Here is an 11905-nt window from a genome sequence, read left to right on the forward strand (position 1 = left end):
AATTGTTTCGTTTTATGACTTGACTATAAATTCTTATTGTTATAAGGACTGAATAGAGTATTGTAGAGTTATTGATAAACATGTATGCTGTTTTAAAATTATTTAACGTTTTACTCGTGTTATTCTCTCTAAATTCTCGGAGGGATATCCCTGTATAAAGGTCATACACGACGCCTGTTGTTAGTTTCATTTGATTCGATGTTCCGGCCCGTGTTGCTGACGCTGTGGTTCATATTATTTTCTATCTAACTCTTCATATTATCATATGTATTAGGCTTCCCTTTCGCTTCGCACATTTCCATTTTATAGAACAAGATACTTGAGGTTAGAGGCATCCATTAGGAGGTCAATTTGGAAAGAGAGTACCCTCTTTGAAAAACAATAGACATTTTGTTATTCAATAATGCTCACAATTTACGACAGCATCAACTCAAAAAACATCATCCGCGCTCAAAGGGGATAAGAAAGTGATTCAGAAAGAGTAAGACCGAAAACAACACGGAAGACATAAATAAAAGGAAAGACAATATTAATCGAGAAAACACTAAACACGAGGAGTACAGAAGGAAAGACAACAATGGAACACGAGAAGTACAGAAGGAAAGGCAACAATGGAACACGAGGAGTACAGAAGGAAAGACAACATTGAACACGAGGAGTACAGAAGGAAAGACAACATTGAACACGAGAAGTACAGAAGGAAAGACAACATTGGAACACGAGGAGTACAGAAGGAAAGACAACATTGGAACACGAGAAGTACGGAAGGAAAGACAACATGGAACACGAGGAGAACAGAAGGAAAGACAACATGGAACACGAGAAGTACAGAAGGAAAGACACCATTGAACACGAGAAGAACAGAAGGAAAGACAACATGGAACACGAGGAGTACAGAAGGAAAGACAACTATGGAACACGAGGACAACATGGAACACGAGAAGTACAGAAGGAAAGACAACATGGACCACGAGGAGTACAGAAGGAAAGACAACATGGAACACGGAGAGTACAGAAGGAAAGACACCATTGAACACGAGAAGTACAGAACGAAAGACAACATGGAACACGAGGAGTACAGAAGGAAAGACAACATGGAACACGAGGAGTACAGAAGGAAAGACAACATTGGAACACGAGGGGTACAGAAGGAAAGACAACATTGGAACACGAGAAGTACAGAAGGAAAGACAACATGAACACGAGGAGTACAGAAGGAAAGACAACATTGGAACACGAGAAGTACGGAAGGAAAGACAACATGCAACACGAGAAGTACGGAAGGAAAGACAACATGGAACACGAGAAGTACAGAAGGAAAGACACCATTGAACACGAGAAGAACAGAAGGAAAGACAACATGGAACACGAGGAGTACTGAAGGAAAGACAACATGGAACACGAGAAGTACAGAAGGAAAGACACCATTGAACACGAGAAGTACAGAAGGTAAGACACCATTGAACACGAGAAGTACAGAAGGAAAGACAACATGGACCACGAGGAGTACAGAAGGAAAGACAACATGGAACACGGAGAGTACAGAAGGAAAGACACCATTGAACACGAGAAGTACAGAAGGAAAGACAACATGGAACACGAGGAGGACAGAAGGAAAGACAACATGGAACACGAGAAGTACGGAAGGCAAGACAACATGGAACACGAGGAGTACAGAAGGAAAGACAACACGGAACACGAGGAGTACAGAAGGAAAGACAACATTGGAACACGAGGAGTACAGAAGGAAAGGCAAAAATGGAACACGAGGAGTACAGAAGGAAAGACAACATTGGAACACGAGGAGTACAGAAGGAAAGACAACACGGAACACGAGGAGTACAGAAGGAAAGACAACATTGGAACACGAGAAGTACAGAAGGAAACACAACATTGGAACACGAGGAGAACAGAAGGAAAGACAACATGGAACACGAGGAGTACAGAAGGAAAGGCAACAATGGAACACGAGGAGTACAGAAGGAAAGACAACATTGGAACACGAGAAGTACAGATGGAAAGACAACATTGGAACACGAGGAGTACAGAAGGAAAGACAACATGGAACGCGGATAGTACAGAAGGAAAGACAACATGGAACACGAGGAGTACGGAAGGGAAGACAACATTGGAACACGAGAAGTACAGAAGGAAACACAACATTGGAACACGAGGAGAACAGAAGGAAAGACAACATGGAACAGGAGGAGTACAGAAGGAAAGACAACATGGAACACGAGGGGTACAGAAGGAAAGACAACATGGAACACGAGGAGGACAGAAGGAAAGACAACATGGAACACGAGGAGTACGGAAGGGAAGACAACATTGGAACACGAGAAGTACAGAAGGAAAGACAACATGGAACACGAGGGGTACAGAAGGAAAGACAACATGGAACACGAGGAGAACAGAAGGAAAGACAACATGGAACAGGAGGAGTACAGAAGGAAAGACAACATGGAACACGAGGAGTACAGAAGGAAAGACAACATGGAACACGAGGAGTACGGAAGGAAAGACAACATTGGAACACGAGAAGTACAGAAGGAAAGACAACATTGGAACACGAGGAGTACAGAAGGAAAGGCAACAATGGAACACGAGGAGTACAGAAGGAAAGACAACTATGGAACACGAGGAGTACAGAAAGAAAGACAACTATGGAACACGAGGAGTACATAAGGAAAGACAACAATGGAACACAAAGAGTACATAAGGAAAGGCAACAGGAATCTAGAACACGCAATAATGAACAGAAAGGCAATAATGGAAACTAATTGGTTCAAAGGGTAAGCTAATAGAAATCGAGATAACCCGGAACTAAGAGAAAGACAACAATGAGAGCCAAACGGGCACAGAAAAAAGGCAACAGGAATCGAAAGACGCAAAAACAAAGAAGGATTATTTCTGAGAAAGATGTACAAAAACAAAAGGAAAGGGCAGTTAGAAAAGAGTACACCTGAACTAAAGGAAAGACAACAATTACATATTTACTGTCTACTCTCTGTACAGATTTACTGTCAACTCTCTACATATTTACTGTCTACTCTCTGTACAGATTTACTGTCTACCCAAGAGGTATACAAAAAGAAAGACAACAACAACAGGAGCCGAGGACGTGAAAATACAACGAAACAAAAACACAAGGAAACCAGTAATCAAGGGGAAGAGAAAGAACAATGGGAAAGACATCAACAACAGAAACCAAGGACGTGAAAATACAACGAAACCAAACACAACGAAACCAGTAAACAAAGGGAATAGAAAGAACAAAGGGAAAGACAACAACAACAGGAGCCATGACGTGAAAATACAACGAAACCAAACACAAGGAAATCAGTAAACAAGGGGAAGAGACAGAACAAAAGGAGAGACAACAACAACAGAAGCCAAGGACGTGAAAATACAACGAAACAAAACGCAAGGAAACAAGTAAACAAGGGGAAGAGAAAGAACAAAAGGAAAAACAACAACAACAGGAGCCAAGGACGTGAAAATACAGCGAAACAAAACACAAGGAAACAAGTAAACAAGGGGAAGAGACAGAACAAAGGGAGAGACAACAACAACAGGAGCCAAGGACGTGAAAATACAACGAAATCAAACACAAGGAGACAAGTAAACAAATGGAAGAGAAAGAACAAAGGGAGAGAAAACAACAACAGGAGCCGAGGAGGTCTAAAACAAAAAAGGAAATTGTTTACAATCACGTTCACGAAAAGTAAAGACGCACAACCAAGTAATGTTTCTATTAATTGAGATACCCAGCATGTTGTGATTTGTCATGTTAACATTAGTTAACGTGAAATTTGTAAATTGAAATGAAAGGATAAAAGGTATGTTACACAAAGGAAATGTTTCAAAATATGCTCTTCATTTATTTTCTTTTAATAGTACAAGGGTAAAACAGATAAAAAATGAACCTTATTTGTATGCACGATAAATAACCTTAAAATCGCACCGCCTACACAGCAGAAGCACAGATAATTACTTGACGGCACTTGACGTCATCATACACATCCTTGATAACACTGTATCTGGGGACATTTTAAAACGTCATTGTCAGTCGACCTCCTGCGTACAAAGACTTGTGAGGTTTAACAATCAAATGTAGCATGAATTTTGTTCTAAACACATGTGGCAGGCTTAAAACTACCTTTGTTCTAAATAGCTCACGACAAAGTCCTACTATGCACAGCACTATTATTGTATAATAGAACACAGTTCACATTCGGTGTATTATACCGATATGCTTGGCAAATGTAGTCTCTTATATGTTTTGTCTTGTCGTAAAGACTTTGTGTTAATCTTATATTCGTTTGTGTTAGAACAACTAAAGTATCTTCTCCTTTACACGATTCTGATGTTAGATTCATTTGCTGTATCTAGGTCATTATATAACCTAAATTGCAGATAATCACTTGACGGATTTTAAGGTTGTGTGTTCGCATATAGGTCATTATATACGTACACTGTATACTAGGAGTATTTTGCCCAGTCAAATATTGCACTTTTCCGATATAATCTATGTTCGCCCAGTGTTATTGTCGCCCTTTATATGTAACTTCTATATAATGCATGTTGTGTACCGAAATTCGCTATCCTGATAAATTCGCCCTAGTTAACTGCGGCGACGACTTCCTGGTATACTGTATATCATAACAGCCTCAACTTGTGATGCAGCGTACTTATTTATTTCAGGGGCATCTGGTAACTAGTATATAGAGAATAATACATGCCTTTTTCCATATCACACCAAGTATCAACCCGAGACTGCAATCTCAGCCCAAGGGCCGAAGGCCCGAGTGCTGATATTGGCCGAGGGTTGATACTGGGTGTGATATGGAAAAAGGCGTGTTGTATTCTGTTTATTACATACTTACTAATAAAAACTACTATCTTATGATTTTTTTTATTTTTGAAATATTGAAAAACGATTTTTTTCCAAAAGGGGTGTGATATGGGTTTTGCGGACTGATACGGGTTTTGGGGTGTGATACGGCGGGGACTGACACGGGTTTTGGGGTGTGATGCGGCGAGGGCTGATATGGGTTAGAGCAATTGTGTCGTATCGCATATACAAAAAAAACAACGTATTTATTAGTAAGTATGTAATAAACTTGTATATTGTTTGAAAGTTAATGGTGGATATTTTTGTTCATATTAGTGTACTGAGTCAGATATCTTGATACAGGAACAGTGATAAAGACAGTGCCGTCGTTCGGGTTCGAACCTGGGACCCTCTAAACTCTAGACGAACGCTCTACCAATTTAGCTTCCTGGTCGCCGAAGATCGACCCAGTCCAGTTCCGCTACATACATCTCTTTGTTCAGTAACGTGTACGCGCGTGTGTGCGTGCGTTTGTGCGTGCGTGCATGCGTGTGTGCGTTTGTGTGTGTGTGTTAGAAGGGGAGTTACACTTTTGTACGTCCAAGCATGTGTGTATTGACACTATGCAAGTTTATTTGCCAAATTATTTTGGTTAAGTACATCTGTGTGCACAATGCATACACAGTTGATTAAATTCATAACATACAACTGTATTTTCTTTAACATCAAGATGCTATACCATCATACATTTTCGTCAAGCATTTTAATTTCAATTGTATTTAAATAATTCATTATATTTATATATACTATTTTGTTTATTCAAATATTATAAAAACTAGAATGAAACCAACGAGGAAATCGTTCAAATCAGGTAAGATCATCTTAACGTTTGTAGCTACAATGTACAATACTTTCAAGTGCTACCGGTTACAGCTCAAACGATACACATGTTTGACTCTGATTATACTTATATACACTACGTTTTATTTAGACACACGTCCTTTTAACATATGATAATAGATAGTCATTGAATGCTAATTCAGTACATAGTACTTCTGAATGGTATCTCTACATCGTGTTTATTTTTGGCCACACGCCGTTCTAGATTATACCTCATACAATGACTGGGGTTTGACATTGATTTTGAATGTCACAGATAACGTATATTTGCTTTGTTTTGGTCTATATTTAGTTTTTTATCAAACCAGAAATAGCGTCATTCTCCGATATTGATCAAAATGATGACGTATTGATTGTTATATCGTTAATCGATATTTTGTTACGTAAGTATTTGACGTCATAGGAATTAAGGGTTATATCCTTTCTAAGGGTTTCTACGGTAAAATTGTCAAATAAATCTAATTTTAAACGTAAATGTAATTGTTTCCGCTCATGTGTATAAGTATGGTTTAATTATAACAAATGATATAAAATTCTATCATTTGGTAACATTTGTTTTGATAAATGGCATCAGTTATCTAGACAAATAAATATCTTGCTGTAGGTAGCAAAGATGTATAAAAATAATGATGTATGTACTTATTCTATGGTCACTACGTTATGATCTGAACAGAAAAGCTGCCGATGTGTACATGCATATATATATATAGAATATGCACTATCACTGCCCTTGACCTCGAAAATAAGACAATGTCCTTTGTCCGCAATGTCGCTACTACTTCTTTACTTATATCTATATTAGCAATTCACATCCAACAAATATATGTTCGTCCGAATCCAATACATGTATTGAACCGAAATCTCGTTATAACGTTTGACACCTATTTTTACTTATTTAACAAATCATCATATCCGAGGGAAAGTTATTCAAATTTATATAACTATTAGATTTTGATTAAAACCTTGTTGACGACGCTTTTGACTTTTCGGACAAAAATATTTATTATTTACGTTTTGAATGTGTGTCAGCAGACCAGCTTTCTCTGATGGTGGATCATGAAGGAGATATCATTTATTTGTTTTTTGTATTTTTTGTTACCTCAGTCACTGTTAGTGTCACATGTTTTGCAGGACAATGTGATGTAGGACACGCTGACCCGTCCGGAAGACCCGGAGGCATCTCCTTTCGGAAAGCCTTGTGTTACATGTACCTCTCGAAAGTTGGTGGCATCAGATACTTTGGGAGGCCAAAGTATCTGATGCCACCAACTTTCGAAGTGCCTTGAATCTCAGCCTCATTTGACGTAGTTGTTGGGGATTCGATTTACTTTATTCTTCGTGCATGGTAAGTAGTGTTATAGATGATTCAATTAGAATTGTGGGAATGATATTCAAATATGTACAATGAGTATTTTCCTAGTTGAAGTGAAATGGCATAATACATATTCAGAAGAACAGGACGAGGACAACAGCGACGCAACGTAAATGCTCATACCCTATTACAATTACTTTTTGATATTCTCCTTACTTTCATAGATCAGCTTTCTTGACCAATGTATTTTGCAATAGCCTCTTATATCAATATGACGATATATATGATATTTAAAACGTCCATTGACCGGCTAGATTTAGTTTATAATACAGGTACATTACACCGTTCTCGGCTAACAAGTAATGCCAAATACATATATTCATTTTGTTATATGTAATATAACGAAAGTAGTTGAAGTAAAACCAGACGTCGTGATAACAGAATAGTATAGCTTTTGCATAAATGTCACTGACAACATAAACAACAACTACTAATATTTCTCTTGACAACAAGCTATGAAAGAATTCATTGATGGTACTATCATTTAACACCCAATATAGACACAGTTAGTGAAAAGAACGCACCCATTAGCTGGCAATATTAAGTGATTGTTTGTCTATGTTTAATGTTATTTCTCCTAGTATATCCACAACTTGTTTTACAATATACACCTTGTCTATCCTTCATGTGATGAACACACAGATATGCAGAGGTTAAGGAACGGTGCAGCTGTCACCTACATGAAAATTTCCAGCACATCACTGTCTGAAATCAGAAAAACCCATTTTCTAGTTTCCCTCACATGTACATGTATTAGAATATTAACGTGATAGAGTAAAGGTTTGGAAATTGAACATATTTGTGTCATGTTATATTTTGGTTTTTACTGTTCTATAAAAGAGACCGGGAAAATGTAATAAATTGTGAGATTTTTCTTTGTCGACAGGTTTTCCAAATGTCAACATATTTCCTTTATTAGTTGATGTAACGGTTTAAAATCGTTATAAAGAATTTCATTGTTTCTATAAAATATTATATGCGTACCATACAAGTCATGTGACCATTTTACAACTGACCAATTAAAATATAATGATGGATTGTTATATTTGTTTCAACATTAATTTAGTGATTGTAATGCCAGGCACAGTTGTGATATTTTAAATCTTCAAAATTGAAAAAAAAATGTATATCATCCTTAATCCTTACAACCAACAATGCTCATATAATTATCCTCGCTGAAATGTCAGCAACCCCATATTGATAACCTTACCGTAAAGTCCATATGAATGTACTTGTCGATTCTTTTTTAAAAGATCGTTTGCTTTGATATAATTTGATGTTTTTGCAAGAGCCGAGCTTCTTCAATATCAATAAAAACACTTATGCAATCACCCATTCCACAGTACTTGTGAAAATAAATTGATCCATTTAGATGTCAATAATTCAATAATTAGGTGAGGAATATACCGTTAGGGAACATTATAAAAAAAAACATACTGTAAACAGTTTTACAGGGACAAATTGACATTAATCAAAGAAAATCTTGATCTTCTAATCTTCCATGAATTACCTAGCCTAACTTGCACACTACTTCCAGGTAACCTTGCACATGATGGATGTGATTGCCTCCGGGGCATTTTGTTTGTGTTAATATTCGCATTGCACAATAATATACACAAAGTTCATTAGCCTTAGTGGAATTCCCTTCTTTTATGGATTTCCCGCGATGTAAATGTTACATATGACCTTTTAAACTCTAACATGTTTAAATACAATTTCACTTCTGATTTTTAAATTCATAATTTCTATTTCCCTTTACAGACAAACGACGTACGTGTGGATGCCTGACAGGCTTATGGTAGCAACGTGGCAACCAATCTTTACAAATATATTCGTGTCAGTAAAAGTCCTATCAATGTTTGAGTGTGAAGGAGGTATGCAATTAAAGCTTAAGCATAATCAAGTCACGTAAACAAAACAAACCTGAGTTTTATGTTGTTTTGTATTGAAACAAAATCTGTGAGTAATGGATTATTGCTAGCATCAAAAAAGTTAATGTGATAGGGTTGCCGCTTGATGTATATCTGAACAAACCTATTAAAATTTATTTATTGTTTAGAATATTAACATTCTTGCTTTTCATTAACACTGTTCAATAATATCTAAAGCCGAAATTTTACGTTAAGACATCCCCTGCGCCTACATCCCTAAAACGGTTCCTTCACCGCGAAATCCCCTGATAACTTGGAAAACAATGTCACATATTTATCGATTTTCGACAAAATCCCTAGCTTTCGTTTAGATGAAACCGAATCAGCTGCGACATATAACCACCGTAACTAGAGGGGAAGGAGGGATGTTACTATAAAGGAAGTGAAAGTTCACGATCGGAAAGTCGAAATCGTCTCTCTTTTTGTACATCTTAGTAGTAGGCCGCCCCTGTTGGTTATGCTATTAGTAAATATCTAGGACAGCGGCTGAAGTAGAAGAGTTCGTAGTGTCCCTATCTCAAAGTCAGAAAGGTATACACGCTCTATTTGACCAATTCATCTCTTGAAATTTAAAAACGATACACCGTTCATATGTCTGAATGTGTAATTAAAGGATTCGGCTTCATAGGGAAAAAAATCGTTCTCAAGAGGGTCACAATTTGCTCCCAGAGAAATGCCTACGTCTGTTAGAAATTCTTGCCAACGAAATAAACAAAGACAAAAATATTGTCGACCGGAAACTCATTCATTCTTACAATTTCGTCTTCATTATATATCAATTTGGTATTTCTTTGTGCATAATGCCCAAATATGCTCCCAAACAATTTACAACCAGCTATTTATATCGTCGTTCGCTATCTTAATGAGAGAATGGGGGCGTTCCTTATGAGATATGGTAGCGTAAAGGGTCAAAAGTGTTTGATTGTTGAAACATTTTTGAGAAGAGATGAAATGCTTTGTTCTGAAAAGCTTCTTGAATGTTCTCAATACATAAGCCTTAATGATCTGAAGTTAGTCAAAAAGTAAGTTAATTTGATGGAATATGATAGTTTTAATGATTTATAGTAAATAAACTTGATGGAGGATGACAGTTTAAATGATCTGAGTAAGATAATTTGAGTGAGCAAGTAACTTTGATGGAGAATGGCATTTTAGATTATCTGAAATCATTTAATTTGATGGTGCATGAGAACTTTAATGATCTGGGGAAAGCCAAGATGATGAAGGATGACTTCTTTATCGACCTAAAGTGAGCCAGATAAATGAATAATAGCCTTTTTGATTATCTGAAGTATGTTTACATTGACGGAGAATGGTAGTTCTAAGACCTGACGTGCATGAAGTATTGTATTACACCCAAGAACGGATGTAGAATTACACTGTCATCACATTTCCGTAGCAACCAAGACTTCATATGGTATTAAACAGTCACTAGTGTCTATAGTATGATGTCACAGTAATACACTTATACAGTGATAAATTAGATAAATCATACAGTACTTTGCTCATCGTTCATAAAAGATCGATCACTCTTACCAAGATACAGAGTATTTTCTCCTACTTTGTTGTTGACAAGTATGTGCCTTTATCATAACAATGATACGACTAAGACTCCTATCGTCAGATTTTCCTTTTTTTTTTTTTTTAAATGATTTCTACATTAAAGCTTGGCATACATTATGTCACTTTAAATCATTAATCAGTTACCTGTAGTATTGATCAAAGTTTTAAAAAAATGTGAATACTTTACGTTTTAACATCCAAACTAAATTTACTTTAGCATTTTTTTAATGCCTTTCTTGTTATGATCAACAAGAAGGTCCCGTGGTCATTGTGAGGACATAAGTATATAAACAAATATTAGCATAGGAAAGATTTATTGATTATGTTGAAAAGTATTAGGAGAATAAGATAAGCTGTTTCGAAAGTTAAAAAAAAAAAAAAAAAAAAATTTTTTTTTTTTTTTGNGGTACCAAGGAATGACCATTTAACAATTTATTTAAATAAGATGGTGTTTCTTCGAACAGGAAGCTACACTGGAAATTGAGAATGTTTTACATTATTTTGACATGCATGAAGGCTTTTTTACATCTATGATATTGGCTCTAATATCAGGTACATCAACTGTTGTAACGAGGAATTTTGCTCGTCATAATTAGTGTAATAACGAACTACCAATACTAAGACAACTTGCAGCTTTATGACTATACACAAGAGCAATCAGTCATATATTCGGTAAGAATTGCTTCATTAATCAGATGTTTGTTGCAGTATAAATGAGTGTACATGAATTTGTACAAATTCATATTTCGGAACTGCTATGCACATCTCATGAGATTGAAAATGTATATATATATATATTACCTGCTTACCTCTTTTGACGTTTTCTGTAGATAACATATTCCATATAATCTATTTCCTATCTATTTAACTTGTATTATTTAAAACCCTTTCATATTTCAATTATTTACGCATACCATGTGAATGCTTTAAAGGGACATCACGTGAAGAGCCATATTTTTTTAATGAATGTATATATTGTATGCACTTCCACTTATGTTACCTCGCTATTCCCATATTCATAGTCCGTTCCAAATGTCCAGTTTGACCACTTGAATTGTTCGGGAAAGCCCTGCTAAAAATAGCGCCGATCACGTCACCTTGATTTAAACATATTTGTATTTGCATCTAATATACAAAAGGGATTGGGCACAATTTGTCCAACTTATGTAAAGCCCTTTCCCTATAACATAATGAAATATGTATATATATACAAGATGGCAATTTTAAATTAATTAATATTTTCAATTAAGTTTAGTGTTACTGAGAGAGAGAGAGAGAGAGAGAGAGAGAGAGAGAGAGAGAGAG

General features: G+C 36.2%; 1 protein-coding gene across 1 annotated transcript in view; it reads left to right on the forward strand.

Annotated features, from left to right (window-relative positions):
- Positions 1 to 1492: 1492 nt before the first annotated feature.
- The window catches only part of LOC110458172 (trichohyalin-like), a 25042-nt gene continuing 14629 nt past the window's right edge, over positions 1493 to 11905 (forward strand). The window contains exons 1-2 of the mRNA XM_021509772.1: positions 1493 to 2677; positions 3062 to 3250. Coding sequence (XP_021365447.1) covers positions 1493 to 2677; positions 3062 to 3250 — 1374 coding nt within the window. The remainder of the gene's footprint in view (positions 2678 to 3061; positions 3251 to 11905) is intronic.

Source organism: Mizuhopecten yessoensis, unplaced genomic scaffold (genome assembly GCF_002113885.1).
Source record: "Mizuhopecten yessoensis strain PY_sf001 unplaced genomic scaffold, ASM211388v2 scaffold9467, whole genome shotgun sequence".
Lineage (NCBI taxonomy): Eukaryota > Metazoa > Mollusca > Bivalvia > Pectinida > Pectinidae > Mizuhopecten > Mizuhopecten yessoensis.